The sequence below is a fragment of the Zonotrichia albicollis genome, chromosome 1 (genome assembly GCF_047830755.1).
Source record: "Zonotrichia albicollis isolate bZonAlb1 chromosome 1, bZonAlb1.hap1, whole genome shotgun sequence".
NCBI classification, from domain to species: Eukaryota; Metazoa; Chordata; class Aves; order Passeriformes; family Passerellidae; genus Zonotrichia; species Zonotrichia albicollis.
The window spans coordinates 17,670,061-17,686,758 of NC_133819.1; the positions used below are offsets into that span (position 1 = coordinate 17,670,061).

The 16,698-nt window shown below is 40.8% G+C and overlaps 1 protein-coding gene across 15 annotated transcripts in view; it reads right to left on the reverse strand.

The window, feature by feature from the left end:
• Positions 1-16,698, reverse strand: part of KIAA1217 (KIAA1217 ortholog) — a 234,050-nt gene that overhangs the window by 23,032 nt on the left and 194,320 nt on the right. For all 15 annotated transcript variants that reach the window (XM_074534797.1, XM_074534803.1, XM_074534809.1 and 12 more), the window contains 2 exons: positions 12,884-13,044; positions 6,351-6,526 (listed from right to left, as the gene is read on the reverse strand). In XM_074534797.1, coding sequence (XP_074390898.1) covers positions 6,351-6,526; positions 12,884-13,044 — 337 coding nt within the window. The remainder of the gene's footprint in view (positions 1-6,350; positions 6,527-12,883; positions 13,045-16,698) is intronic.

The window sequence follows — 16,698 nt, forward strand, 5'->3', positions numbered from 1 at the left end:
TGAGACACATAAACTCTGTTTTTGCTTGGGAAGGAGCCACTTCCTCCCATTTGAACTTGAGATAACATTGCTGTGGCTGAAGTTTTCCACAGCTACATAAAAGTTTGTCAAAAACCCCCAACCCTGAGATGCTTTATGGGCAACTACACAAACACCCATGTAAACACCTTAAAAAGATCATCTCTTGAGTATCTAGGAGAAATTAACTTCTATTAAGATACCAAATTTACTCACAGGAATATTCTAGGAAACATTTTAATTGCAGATAGAAAAAATTGCAATGGAAACTCTGAACTGACAAATCAGCCACTTATTTGAACCTAATCTTGGGCATCATTTCTTGCATCCATCAGGGATTAGTTTTGCAACTGCTGTAAGAGAATCAAGGTACAAGAGGATTGCCAGGAAAGGGATGGGACAAGCTTGCTCTCTGCACCATCTGCAAGTCTTGCATTTCCACATATTTCCCTTCCACTGCCATGCAAAGCCAGGCATTTCCCAGACCCATCTCAGTGGGGAAGAAAAGTAGGTGGCCAGTAATGGAATAAAAATAAAGAAAATTCCTTACAGCACTACTGTACATGTAGGTCTGTTTAAATCAGAAACACAGTCCTACAGAACAGTCCATGGCAACACAACAAACAATATTTCTCATACACACAGGAACAGAAACAGGATCAGCACCTGAACATTAAGCATGCACAGCAGAGTTCCTTTCAATCCAAAACTAAGAACTTTAGAAACTAAAAAAATTACTTTGAATGGAGAATCATAAGCTGTGTCTGAACAGATCACAAACAAGTGGAGGTAAATGATCCTGTTCCCATTTTCAGACCATTTTTCCCAAAGCCTCTGCCTTCAGAAAGCTGTGGGAGTCCCAGTTCCTCCCAGCATAAGCAGGCTTGCAGGAAACAATCCACTGGACCACACGATGGCAGCAAGGGAACACTTCTAAGGGTGTTTTTCCAGTCACAGACGCTGCTAAAATGCAGGTATCTGCTGCCTCTGTCTCTGCAATAAAGGGCACAGACACACTCTAACAGAGCTGGAGGAAGAATGTGGCCTGCTGTCACTGTCACTAAGGCAAGGGCTCCTGCCCTGCAGGACAGTGCTCTGCTGCGCGGGGGCGTCCACGGCCCTGGAATCCGGCTATCTGGTGAGGGGCGAAGGCCAGGGCCCCTGCGCATCAGAAAGCAGCCCCCCTCGGCGTCTTGGCCTTGGGCTGAGCTGGGTGATAGCTCAGAGCAGCGCGGTGAGAGACGAATTAGGAGGCGACTACTTGCTGGGGGTAAACTGTCGGTTTATTACAGAAGAACCAACAAGGAGGGGAAACACCCAGCAAATGGCCCCGAACAGGGGGCAGGAGAGGGTTTTAAGGGAAAAGGGGGGAAGAAGGCAGGGAAACCCGGCTATCCAATAGAAATACATATTTGGAGGTACGAAACATAACTGATATACTAAAGTAACCAACTGTTATAAATCATAGGAGGGGCTCCGGGGCTACAGCCAACCATAACTCCCAGAGAAAAGAAAATTCTCGAAACCTGGGAGGAGAAAAGGAGTGATTGACTGAGCCCAAGGAGGAAACAACTTTCACTTTATAAGAGAAACCAGGGAAGGAGCAGTTTCATTTCCATAGCAACCTAACTGACAGGGTCCTGGGAAAGGAAGAAACCATTTAATACAGAAAATGGGGGGAGCAAACTAACAAACTTAAGAACACACCACAGCACTCTGCAGTCATGCATCCTCCCTAGCCCTGGTGCCCTGGTATTGGCACTGAGGCTGGGCAGTGCTGCTTTGGGAATCATGGGGTATCCCTCCTCCCTTTTGTAGATCAGCACTGGAAAAGCAGCTTCTCAAATATTTACATCTACCAGGCAATAAAACAGATGAAGAAAGATGCCTAAATTCGTTCATGTGTGGAAAGAAGAGAAAGGAAAACAAAGAACAATATTACAATGTTTGAAGGACTTTGAGGTAGCTGACAGTGGCCCACTTTCCCCTTTGTTCTTTGAGCAGAAATGGAAGGGTCATCAAAAATCCCCTTGATTCCATATACTGTCAAACAAGACAAGTGATCCTAAAATTACCCAGGACCACATTGCACTGCTTCATGTCGCTAACTGCAAGGGAAAAGAAACTTCATCCCTTAGGACCCAAAGACTGAAACAGTCTCTAGAATTTCTGTTCTCTCACTGGAGGAAACACTTGGCTTTACAGATTGACCTGAGCAAACTAGCAAGACATGCACATTAATGCAGTTTCAGAAGGCTGATATAAGATAAACAATTTTTCTACATCTATATTCTACATGGGGAAGCCAAGGCAGCCCTTGTGCTGAGATCTCTCTTTAGGCAAAAAAAGCCTCAGAGGATCTGCCTCAGACTGCAGTATCAGTAGAAAAGGCTACAAAACATCTGACAAAAAGAGTGGTAACAAATCACCCAGACCAGATTGCATTTGCCCAGGAGTTCTATAACAACCTGAGGTTGAAACAGCTGAACTATTAATGATAAACATGTAACTTCTTGAATAAAATTGCTTTGGAACCAGATTAGTGGAAAGTGTAATAAGTGATACAAATAAAACTTTTTTAATGGTATGGAGGTATTCTGGGAACTGCATTCTGGTGACACTGGCACTTAGACACGTGTGATGGATAGGTATCAAAATACAGAATAAACAATAAAGAATCAATAAACAATGGATAAATTTGCTGTGTTAGGTAGGAATTAACATGGCTTGTGTAAAATGAAGGTAAGTCTCACAAATCCACAAACAACAGAAGTTTGGGGACAAAGTATACTGCAAAAGGCTTTCAGCAAGGTGTTTGAGGAAAAGCTTTCAAGAATGCATAGTTGCCATGGGACAAGAGGAAATTCTTGGATAAAGCACTGAAGTAAAGATAAAGGATCAATGAACAGCTAACTCAATGAATGCACTTTGCTGGTGGGTTCCACAGGGACCACTGCTAGGGTTGGTGATTTTCAACATAGTATAAATAATTTAGAAAAAAAAGGATGAATAATATAACAAAAAAAAAATCTCAAAAGGCTACTATATTATTCAGGGAAATGTAAATGAAAGGTGGCTGCACAGGACTGCAGATGGGCCATGTGGTACTAACTGACCAGAAAACATCAGAGATGAAATTACCTCCTAATACCTGTAAAATGAAGAGGAGAAATAAAACCAAAATCAACCCCATCTAAAACCAATACCTTCCCAAAACCCTAAGGTTTTATATACAGTGATGACCTTAGAACTGATGGTCATCCACTGTGAGTGAGATGTTGGATATTTAATGCAAAGCTCCTGTGGCACATGAGGACAGGGAGATCACACCATGCACGAGGTCATGGTGTGCCTCCATCAGACAAAGCTGCTGCAGGGCTCTCCTGTCTCCCATCCCCATCCACAGCAGTGCACCAGAGCTAGAAAGGGCAAAGAGAAAGGCAAGAGGATGATGAAATGTAGAGAAAGGCCTCTAGAAGAAGGTTAACTAAGCAGACTGAGACTTCCCGGGCTGGAAAAGGCATGAGTGGGTGAAAAGGGAGTGGAAAGGGAGTGTCTATAACATAATGACTAACATGGCAAGGGTGAATATTCTGCTGTCCATTATTTAAGAGAGATGAACAATTCAAAAACAAACAAAAGAGATTCTTCTGATACGCTTTCCCAAATATCTGCTACTAGTAGTTCTCCCAGATTGCCAAGTGAAGTTTTGCTTTCATGGACCATAGTTATTATTGTTATTTAAAAAAATCTGATACTTTTCCTAACAAAGTATAAATTGTAAGCTACTATGGATTGTATCCAATTGAACAGATTGGATGTGGCTACAATTTAAATACTGTGCTTATAACTCCCTTTATTAAAGTGGTTAAAATGTACAATATTGAGTGGCCACACATCTAACACGCTTGTTATGACATATATACTTCATTACTCAATGTATCATAACATCATCATTTGTCCTTGATCTGGTAAATCTTAAATCTAGTATCTACAAGTGCAATATATAACACCTCTAATGCTGAGTCAAAAGACTAGATTGAAAAAAACCAAATTAAATAAATTAACCTAATTAATAAATAATAATAATAATAATAATAATAATAATAATAATAATAATAATAATAATAATAATAATAATAAATAAACCTAATTGAAAAATTAAATACACATTTAATTCAGTGTATTTTACTGTCACAAGTGTACATAAACACTGTGTTTAACAGGTTTCATTAGATACCTTCTGAACTGTAATCCTGCTACAGTTGTGACACACATAGGCACACTTCTGTAGGCACCATTATGAATCTGTTGAGCAAGCTTTCTGCTCAACAGAATGCTTGCTTTGAAACCAACATTTCTGTTGTTTGCCCCATGAAACTGCCAATATGTTTATTTCCTTATTTCACAGAATCACAGAATGGGTAAGGTTGGAAGGCACCACAGTGGGTCATCGGGTCCTACCTCCCTGCTCAAGCAATAATCTTCAGTTGCAGAAGGAAGGACTTTTTAAGATAAGATTTACCACCTAAGAGTAGTAAATACACTTTTGTGAGTATTGCAGTAATCCTTAGGCTCCAGTGTCTCACATAAAGACAGTCTACTGATTTAGTCTTATGATTTAGGAAAGATCAAGAGGGTGACAGTTGAAATCCTAAAAATGACAATTTTTATGCCCTGTTGCTTTGCATTTGTTTGTATATCTGCAGTGGGATCAGTTTAGTTGTAAATGCCTATAAAGAATATTAACCTTTTTCTCAGTAATGTCAGTGACATTTGATGTGTAATTTTGTGCTGTATGCTCTTACTATGAACAGCCATCAGCTGTTGAAATTATTGTTGTCAGATGTGCTTTTTTTTCAGGTCTGACCCTACAAATGAGCAAATACATGACAAAGAAACCTCATTGGACACAACTGATTAAAAGTAAATGTTTGTTTCTAGCATCTCTAAAAGAGGTGAAATAACATTTGAATGATTTAAGAAATTTTCCCTTAACTTTAACAAATGAAGTAGCACAGAAGTAGCAGAAACTCTGGGAACAGGAAAACCTCCAAAACCTGGTAAAACAGAACCATTGCAATCCAAGTCCTGTCCTTAATGAACAGCTGTAACAGAGAATGACACTGGCACTTGACCTCACTCTGTATCCATTTTATGAGGCAATGCCATAAACAGCCACCACACAAATTGCTCTTTCCATAGAGATCAGACAATCCAGGAACTTGGCAACGGGGTACACAGGAGTGAAGTGAGGAACAGGAAGGTCATTACTGAGAGGATTAATTACACCAGCATGAACCATTATTGCACATTCAACCCTTCTTCACGGGACTCTCCCTTAGTAACACCAAACCTTCTCTTTACAGATGCACCTTTTTATTACAAGAAGTATTAATCTGACAACTTATTGATCAACAGGAAGGATTTACTCTCTTCAGCTGTCAGGATCTGTACTCTATGGCTCTTCAGTCATAATTTCCTGACAAGCTGACTAGAAATTTTTTTACTTATTATGAAGCAATTCTTCAGATGTGAGATAAATGCAGCAATGAGAAGTAATTAGTTATATAACATCTTACAAATGTGAGTGTTAGAATTAGTTAAACTGTTTATTAATTTCAGCTTTATCTTGTCTCCTGCTGACCCTGAACTAAACCAAATTACTTGATCCCACCAGTCCTGGTGGGTCAAAGTTCTGGGGAAAAAAACCAGAATCTTCCAAAGGGCCTTTACATAACAACAAAATAAGGTACACAGTTAAGCAGATGGAAACCTCAGTGAGTTCATTTTAGACAAGGACTGGCATTGAGGACTGTAATTAAAAACGTCACTCCTCTTTTTGAGCTTTCCCCACCTCTCCCCTGCAGTAGCCAAAGCACTTAGTATTGAAATGCAATTTTAGTACTTAAAGCCAAACTCATTATCTTCCTTTGAATCCCTTTGCTCTTCAGGAAATTTCCCCCTCCTTCCCTAAAGCATAATACATAAGGCTGAAGGGGAGAACTAGGATAGAGAGAGGCTTCCAGAACACAGGGGTGGGCACAGTCCTCACAGCCATCCCTCCCTTTACAGGGGACTTCTGAAGAGGTTGAAACTCTTGGTGCTGCTGGGATTTACCCAGTGGGCTGTGCAGAGAAGGACTCCCAGTCAGGACCAGTGAACTGAACAACACACACAGAGTTTTACAGCCAATGTGATACACAGCAAGGACACATAGCTAAAACACTATATACATATGCAATTTACCTGAAAGCAGTGGTAAAAGTTTCTACTCTATGGAAGAAAAAGACAGGCAAAAGCAATAAATTTGAAGAGGTTTCTCAACCCACCATAGCTTCTTTACAATCTTTTCCTCCTCGCTGAGGTATTTCTGCCTCTCTTGTTCCACCAGGTTGCGCTGTCGCTGCACAGGATCTTCAAGCCTCTTCACTGTTTCGATCACTTTGCCATTGATTTCTAGCTCTGCTTTCTTCACCATTGCCCTCAGCATCTCCTGGTTCTGCAGCTGTTGCACAAAAGAAATCAACTTCAATTTTTCCTGCTTGACTGACATTCCTGGCAACAGAATACACTGCAGAGCTCAGAAAGTTGGGATAAACACCATCCTACAGTGAGTGAGTGTTTTTACCTTCTCCTTTCCTTCTTTAGCCATACCTATAAACATTACTCCATGTATATATATATATAACTTCCAGTTCCAAACTGATAAACAAAAGATGTTGGGATCAGTAAATCACCTTCAATGCATAACTTTTGCAAGGATTGTGGCCCTTTTATTCTGCTTGGTTCAATATGAATCAAGAATTAATTGCACCTCATGAGAATGCTGGATGCTTGACTTCCACTTTCCATCTATCTCACAATCTCATGCATCCCACAGCCCATACGTGCCTAGTGGATAATCCCACACATTAATGTCATGGCTGGAATGCACTGCTGTTTTCAGAATGGAGGTTTTCAGTCTCTCAAGTGGCAGAGGAAGGACTGTAACATGTGGTGTAATTTGGTACAGGCATACCGCTCATCTGCAATACATAAAACCTCCTTTACCCACCAGAAAAACCCCCCTTTATAATATGGCAATTTTCTGAGAACCTCAAGTCACACCTTCTTTCTTGTCTTAGCCTGATGTTAAATAACGCAAGCATTCATTATCTTGCTGATAGTAAGCTCACAGAGCAAAACAGAGGCAAGAAGGCAAACTAGGCTGCACTCTTCTGTGGGTTGCCCTGGAGCAGCTATGAGCCATGCTCACAAACCAAACCTGTTTAAGTCTGTTACGCAAATCACAAGATTCAAAGTGATAAGCAGGACTCCACCTAGTCACAGCTTTAGGATACAGGCAACATGAACACAACTCTGTTAGCCCAGAAGTCATTTCATACTGTAAGATTTTTAAAAAACACCCGTGTTAATTGGGGACAGAATTCCCATTTTAAAACTAGAACTTGAACTGTCAGCTGTCTTCTAAACATCCAGGCTTAACAGCCAAATCACATTTAACACACAAAATAAACCCATGACCTAACAGGAAGAATCACAAAAATAGGATATCTATAACACAGTATAATGTAGTAAGCCTTCTTTAAAATCTATTTCAGAAAATTCATGAGAATAAAAAAAAGTGCCTTTGCTGAGACAATTCTTTCCAACCAATATGGGCATGAGAGAAACAAAGCAGTTCCTCACTCATGACTCTTCAGTCCCTGTGCCTGACTCTCTTACTCTCTTCTCCAGCTACACAACTGTGATGAGAGGGAGGGTAACACCTCACTGCAGGGGTGTGTGTGTGTGAAATCTGAGCTGTTACAAGCAGGAGGAGTTAGCTCAAAATTCAGCTGAAGAGACGTGTCAGCAATTACTGAAAAAATGAAGCTGAAAAACATTTCAACAGCCCAGAACTATATAAACAACATCTAGATTATTTTGAAGACAGTATGTATTTTGTATGTGTATTTTCCCCATGATTGGATTAATGTTTGGATTTGATAAATTAAAATCTCTTACTGCAAGGCCAGCACAACTATCTGAGATACACACCTCTTTCATTGTGTCATATTTTCAAGTAGGAAAAGCTAAATGAATGAATAAATGGGTGAATGAGCATGTAACACTTCAGTCACACAATTACTTCCCAGGTCTTTAAAAAGTGGGGAAATTTGATACATGGAAGTGAGTTAGGATCTGTAAAACATCTGATCCGAGGTCAGTGAGAAGGTCAGTAATAAAGTTAGACTTAAGTCTCAGGTGTCCAGAATTTAAGTCCTTGATGTTCCTCAGCTGGTAAAAGGGACTTCCACTAACAGCAAAAGTGAGTATGTGTGAGCATGTGAGGTTGTGAAATGGCAGGCACATGGTTTTTCCTATTATGGGGGTATGTAGAGGAGCTATATTTATTGTGGTGACGTGTACAGCTAAGGTGTTTGTCACCTCCATTTATTAAGTGCTTGAACAATACCAGGAAGTTTCAGTCATAAAAGTTCATCTATTTCTGATAATGAGGACAGAGAATAAAAATGTAACACAATAAGATTTCAAAAAATCTTGTATGTTGAAGACTCCCAAACCTCAGAGTTTGGAGTGAGCTCTTTAATTTTGGAACATGACTCAATCTTGGTATCAAAGAAATGCTTTTACTATTCCTATGAAAATTCATGCAATAATTGGCTAGTTACAGAAAACCTGAGCTTCTTCATGCCTCGGGAACAAGGTCAAAAGATAAAGAAGGGAGAAGTACATATGGGTTCAGAGAGACAAAAGAAAGAACTGTGGGAGGGGAGCAATTGTGTCAGTCAGCAGCCAAAGGACAGCATGAGGCAGGGAGAGCAGGAGCAAGAAGGAGAAGGCAGTCTCTGGCCATCCCATTTACCTCTGTGCTCTGGAACTGAACTTCATTCTTTCCTTTCTTCTGCCAGCAGAAACACATGTGAGACTCCCTGGATAAGTGCACACCCCATCTGCCCCTCTGAGCACCTCTGCTCCACCATCTCAACAAAAAGATGTTTTATGGATCTGCCACAGTTATTCTGGTTCCACACAACAGAACCTTTGTACTATAAGCTTGCTTGAAAACAAGCCAAATAAACAATCTTAAACATTCATTCTTGAAGAGTCTTTCTTGAAGCAGTACTGAAGTTCTAAAGGCATGTACTAAAAGTAAGGAAAACCAATGCAGGCTTTCCTGTCACCAACAAATGGTAATTTCTTGCTAATTTGAGTTACCTCATCTTATAACTGCAAGCAGCATTCATACAGAATTTAGCATGCTTTTTTTGAATTCTCGCATCGCTCATACATTCTTTACCCTTGGTTCTCACTTTGAGCCTCACCAATTTCTCCAGATACCTTTCTTGGCCCTCTTCTTCATCTTGTGCTTCAGCCATTATTTGTTACGGTTCTCACACAACTACCCCAGCTCTGCCTCTGGTACCCCCTCCTAGCATAATCTAATAACCAGTCCAGTTCACTTTGAACCAATTATTATCTATTATCTATGAGACAGGTAACTAGAAAATCAAGTATTGGTTCACAACCCTGCTCCTCATTAGGAGACAAGCATGACCTGCCCAGTGGTATCTCCCACCTCCCCATGAACTCTAGGGCACAGCCACAAACACAGCCACAGCTGCCTGCAGCTCAGCACCTTGCAGAATCTAAGTATCTAGCTCCTGAAGTTTGTCACCATACATTGATTAAAGCTAGCAGCTCCAGTTCTATAATGCAGGTCAAATATATATTAATTTCTAATTCAAAGTTACACTTGTGAAACTGAGTATCATACCATTTATGACAGTGTTATTACATTTTCTGTCCTTTCTGCAGCACTCACTTCCCTGCAAACAGTGCACTGAGTGAAGGAAAAGCATGCATGCACACACATTCCTAATGGGGAACATTAATCATATCTAACTGTGTTCCCTTAAAGTGAGTTCAGTTAAAGGAAAGGAGTAGACAAAAAATCCAGTGCACATATAAAATAATGATATAAACCATGCACATATATCCAAGGCTTGGTTCAAACCTGGTACTAAGAGCTCTCAATACCTGGGAGCACAGAATGAACAACCCCACTAAGTCATCATGGGCTCAATTGTTACCAGCGGCAAATCCATTCAGGACACAGGCTGGGTTACAGCCCATCTCTGGCATTGAGGAAAACTCCAGAGCACCATGAAATGAGTCTGTCCTGAATGTCTCTGAAAATCAGAGCACTTAGAACATGCAAGTGTAGTAGCAAGAAGTGTACACAGCCTCTAGCAACACCCATGAGGTAAATGTATGTGTGCCAAGGATCTCTGTTGAAAATCCAACCACATCTAAACTTTTTGGTGGCATCTCACAATATATGTTTATCTGGTGTGTGAATCAATACATCTGAATCCATTGCTGCTGGATATGGTTTAAAAAGAAGATTTTGCCAGCACAAACAAAGGATACACAAATTAATGGGTCTTTTCTATCATGCATTTCTCTGATTCTATTAAGAAAATTAGTATGAACTTACAGTGGTAACATCAATTGAAAATTAAACAATAGACATTATTAAACACAGTTTTATGTCCTGTTCCTGTTTCTTAGTTATCCTGCCAAATTTTGTGCCTGTATTTTTCTGAAGTGTTTCTTCTAGTCTGTCACTGTATAAAAAATTCACACAAACAGGAACAAACTGACTGCCAGACCAGGAGAAACAGTGAAATTGAAAAATAGGAAGCACTGTCAAACATGAAATGAAAACAATCTGGGAAACCAGAAAAAATACCTTTTTCCTTCTACTTACAATTATTTTTGAAAAAAATGTAGCACAAAGTATATAATTTAAAATGTGATATTGCAACACTCTTCAGTTTAAAACACTGCCTGTTTCACTTGCTGCCCTACAAACTGTGAGCTTTTTTCAAAATAGCTCAGGAATGCCATGACAGAAACTCTCATCAATGGAATTTATGTGTAACATACCAAAGCTTCCCTTGAGCTACAGGTTCTTCCAACTGACTATCAAAATTTCTCCACTTCCCACTAGCTCAATGCACCAAGTTTGCTATAATTTCTGAATTAAGGGAAGCCAGCCGGAGTTAATGAGCACACTCGGGATATGTCCTTTTTCCTTTCTCAAGACCTCCTTGGCAGCATTGATTTGTGCAGATGGTAGAAATTCCTTCACTGCTGCGTGCCACAATGTTATGTCTGATCACAAGTAAGGCTTCTGCCCTGGGCAGGGCCATGGAGACAAAGCTCAACCAGGGAAATGCCACCTCCTTGGTGGGCAGCCCTGTGGGAAGGAGGAGCTCCCTGCCTCCAAGCAGCCCTGCAGCCTCCAGCCAATTCTGGGGCCATGTGCTGAGCACAGCTGGGGACCAGACCCAAGGCATTTGTCAAGAGCTGCATTTGGCACATGGTGTGGAGGAGGACAGAGGGGCTGCAGTGGTTTGCAGCACAAATGTGGAAAAATATGCACTTACACGTAATGTGCCAGGGCAGAGATCACATGCCAGTGTCTTCAAACGAGATGAGGAGCACGATGGCTGGCACGTAGGCAGCACTGCTGAGGACAGCTTTTGAAAGGGACATTTGCTATTGGAGCATACTCATCCTAAACGGAAAGTTTAAACACAGGGGAGTTGTATCACAGGCAGAGGTCACCTGATACAACTCTTTGCTCCAAATATCATCTGCCATCTCTGCACTCCCAGCAAACAGCACAGGACATTGTCACAGGACCTTCAGTTGGACACATTTTCCTATACTGATGTTTACCTCACCCTTCTGCTTCTTTGCTTGATGACTGGTTCATAATTCAATTTTCTTTAGATAAGGAGGTGAAGGTAAAATATGCTCTGAACTCTGATTTGCATTATCATTATTTTGTTCTAAAATTTATCAGCAAGTCAAATGTGATTGACATGGTACCATCACCCTGGTTATAAAACCAGCAGCTGCAGCCCTACAATAGCTATCACATGATGTCACTTTCTGGGTAAGGAGGACTGGCAGAGTATTGAAGCTTCCCCCACCGTCCACTTTGTCTTACAAGAAAGTGCTCTGCCTTCTTTTCCATCTTCTCAGACAATACACAGTGCTCTTCAGTTTCCAATTAAGTAAAAGGCTGAAGACCTGTACAGCTGCATATGCTTATTTTTACAGTGTCTGAGATGAACAGCATATATTTATATTTGCAGCATGACTGTATGTGCCAACATACTATTTTTGTTAACTCTTCATTGGTTGTATTCTTTCTTGCAGGTTTTGAGGTGTTGACATGTGTATTGGGAAGGTATTCTTGAAACCTGAGTGTAAGTGGGACACAACAAACCTTTGCCGCAACATTTGAAATACCGTTTTTTCTTACTGTTCAAGTTGGCTGCTTTTCTGGATTCTGTAAATATAGCACTCAAACTCTGGCTTAATGCATATCTAGTGATCCTCAGCTACATTTGGGTTTCCTGACATCAAAGTTGTTTATTCAGGGACTTAAGATCTGTCTCAACTGTAAACAGTATGGAGTAGGAACATGGTTCTTCTGACATGTTTATACAGCACATAGCATAGCAGGATCCAAACTGTAATCACAGACTTGATATTATTGTAATATAAATAGTGCTTTAATCTATAGAGTCATCCAACAAAACTAGAAATTAATTTTTTTTTCTCAATATCTTAGCAACAGTAGTTTAACTGAGCTAATTCTCACACCTCAAGGACTATGCAAGCTTTTGTGTCTGTAGTACTTGGGTCTGCCCTTTGCTAGAACTCTGCTACTGAGACTGTACAAAAGGTAAAGAGAGAAAATGAGAGAGAGGGAAGAAGCAAAAAGGCATTTGCTGCCAAGCCACCTTTTTTCCCAGCATTGCCCAGATAACCATACCTGTAGCTGCTTCATCTGGTGCAGCTGCAGCCGCAGATCCGACACGCTGCGTTTCATCCCGTGCAGGCTGAGCTGCATTGCTGGGGCTCCAGAGGGGTGGTGGGTGACAGCTGACTCCACAGCTCCCAGGGCATTCTTCCCCCCAGCGATGGTGGCAGCACCTGCAATGAGCAGCAGCACAGGTTGAGTTCACAGCAGAGAAGGTGCAAACGTGACCCCTCCTCTGCCCACTGAATCCACAGGTTTTTCACACAGGTGGATGAGAAAAGCAAATGATGGATGCCAATGTTCAGTATTAACAGGAACTGGTACCTCCTCACCCAATTGATATATATTTCTTTTAAGGCAAGTCTCATAAGCTCTTAGACATTTATATTACACCTAAAATAGTTCAGCTACTTTAAAAAGCATAAAATTAGTAAAATAGCTTTTGTAGTAATGTTAAAAACAAAAAAAATTAATATAAAGCAAAATAATAGAACTCTTTACAAAAAAAAAACAAGCCAAGTGCTAAATGTTCTTGGTCCTAGTAAAACACCTTACAAGAGCAATTAGTTTTTTTGTTCTCTTCTTTTTTCAAGTAAATTGCTTAAGCAATACTTCTTCACTCTTGTCCAATTAGTTATCCTTAAGTTTAAAATAAAGTCCCTCAAATCCTATAAAGTGTCTTTTTACCTAATTAAAAAGAAAAAAACTTCTAAGTTTTTTCATTTTTAAAAAACCAAAAAAAAAGTTTTGTCATTCCATGAACAAAAAGCACATTCCTATGCAATATATTTTGAGGGAAGCCTGCACAGCATCAGAGTAGTGTATCTGTGCTGGAACCTCAGTTCTACCAAAGCACTGCATTACTCCAGGACTGCTTTCTACCACATGCAGTGGAGAGGGGACAAGTTTTAACTGCAGATGACACAAAACAGCAACAAATCAAATTGGTTCTGGAAGTAACTTCAGGACTGTGCTCCCAGGAGATGTCTGAGACCAAGTTGATGCAAATTCATTCACAGGACTCCTGAATGACGTATTTGTTGATTAATCATCACAGGAGATGGATTCAGCCAAGCTGCCAAATATGGGGAAAAGATTTCTATAGAAAATCTTGCTTCACTGCTTAAAGGACAACTGCATTATTTCTAGCAGGTACCTCCAGCAGCAACCCTATAAAACCAGAGGAATTAAATGATGGTGTGCCAGAGGCTCTCCAGCCATGTTGCATCCACCCACTCCCTCTTAGTCTGTCAGAAAGGAATACAGCATAACACAAGGAAATGAGCCGAGTCACACTCTGAAAATAATTATTGTTGTCCTTACAAAACTTTCTTTGTTAAAGAATGCTGTTCTTCTGCACAGGAACAATGCCAAGCTTGTTCTTTTCAATCTCAAGTACCTGTGAAGAAGCTCTCTTTAGACAGAACAAGCAAATTCCAGTTCATCAGGTATTAGAAATGTCAGCTCCTTCTCACAATTTGCACTTACACACCCATATTCTTCAAATTTTTTTCCTAATGTGTCCCTCCCCACTCCCCACTCCCTGAGCAGACAAAATGACAGACCATCAGTACAACAAACTTCATTTTTTAAGTCCAGTACTTTGTAGTCCTGCAAACTCTTCCCATCACACTGCCAAATCCACTTTATTCCTTGATCCCAAATGGCACAGAAGGCTGATGCTCCCTGAACTACAGCATTAACTGGCCCTGACTACAAGAAAGACATTGAGAGGTGGACCATGTCCAGAGAAGGGCAACAAAACTGGTGAAGGGTCTGGAGCACAAGTCTAATGAGAACAGCTGAGGGAGCTGGGGGTGTTCGGTCTGGAAAAAAGGAGTCTCAAGGTCCTTATTGCTCTCTACAACTGCCTGAAAGGGAGTTGGAAGGAGGTGGGAATTGGTCACCTCTCCCAGATAACAAAAAATAGAACAAAAATTATGGGCCTAAAGTTACAGCCAGGGAGATTTAATATTAGGAAAAATTTCTTCACCAAAAGGGTCATCAAGAATTGGAAGAGGCTGCACAGGGACGTGGTTGAGTCACCATCCCTGAAGGTATTTAAAAGATGTGTAGATGTGGTGCTTAGGGACCTGGCCTGGTGGTGGACTTGGCAGTTTAGGTTAATGGCTCAACTGGATGATCTAGAAGGTCTTTTCCAACCTAAATAATTCCATGACTCTATTCCATGATTAGGTCATTCCCTACTTCAATTTCTTCCTTCTCTATGATGAAAAAAAGGATCTGAAGAAACAGAAAATAGCTCATCAATGGATTTACACAGGGATTTTGGTCATCATCTGTTCCCACAACCACACATTCTATCAAGTTTAATGAAATCAAACAAAAAATAGTGTTGTGAGCTTTGCCTGCTGAAGGCAAATTTTCAGTGCACTAAAGAGCATGACAGATCTTCTGACTGGAATGAGTACAACTCCCAGAGTGGGAAGTTCTCTCCCCATGCTCTCATCCCTCATAATCTTTTGAACTCCAAATGAGCCTGAGTACAGCTCAACATAACAACACAGTTATTCCTTTTCCAAGAGGAGTGGATACCTCAAATACAACCTTTGCAAAATTCATCTAGGGGAAGGACTCTTAAAGGATGGACATCACACCAGCCTATTTTTATTTAAAAAAAAAAAAAGGTTTTAAGGAATCATGTTTGTTACTTTACCTTCATTTGAAATTCTGCTTAAAAAAAGCACAGGCTGAATCCATGCTACATACAGTGTGCCATGCTATGAGCTTCTGGAGACATGTTTAGACAAAAAGTTCTTCTAGCTTAGTGCAGGCTGTTGTAATGCTATACCACCCCTGAACCTGCTCCAGCTAGATCTGCTTGGTGCTTCAACAACAGTACTCATCATTACACTGCTGAGCAAGCTGCTGCACATTTTTGCTATACTCCAGTATGATTCAATGGTCTCTTGACTTTCAAAGAGCTCCTTAACAGAAAGCAACACTCAAGAAATAAACAGTCCTTGTTCACTGCCATTATGTACCCACTCCATGCTTGTCTAATGTATGCTCATACTTATCTGTCTACATGTACACTGCAGTTTCTCCTACAGTCAAGCATCTATTTCCCTCCCACATGCACTACTTTTTGCCTTTTTTGTTTAAGAGAATGGTATTTAGTTCATAAACCTTACAGACAGAAACCACCAGAGAGTCTGAAAAATGTGGATAAGCCTCCAAGAGTTCTGATCCCTAGCCACAAATCTGGACTATTTTTGAAAGCACACCTACCTTTGTGCTGTTCTTTGCCTCAAGAAAAAGCTCCAAAACCTCAGCCCCTGACCCTGTGATGAGGCAGCCAAGGCATGAATCAGACCCCACCAGTCCCTCCCCCTATGCTGGACCCCAGTCAATTCACATATTTTCTCAGGAAGGGGTGCCTGCTTTCCTTTTAGTGTAGATGGACTGTGATCTGCTTCTGTAAGCAATAAATGTCTCCAACTCCCTGCAAAGCAGCTCTCCTCCTCACTGCTGCCTCAGCCACCTCTTTTCAGCATGAGGTGCTCTTGGCTGCCACAGTGTCCCTGCTCAGAGCCTGGGAAACGGGGCAGTGGGACTGCTGACTGCAGCGGGTGTGAGACACAGGACACTGAGTGAGCCATAACCATCAGCAGCTGATTTCTCACACATTCATATTTTCACCAAGAAAGAATAAAATGGCAGCTGAATGAGGGGCTGCTTCATCTAGGGAGTGTAGCTCACTGTTGGAATAGTCCCAGGCTGTAGCTTTGTGATTAGATGTGAGGCCAAATGGATTAAAGGGAAAGAAACAGCACTGGCTCTTGGGTTTTTAAATAAACCCCCTC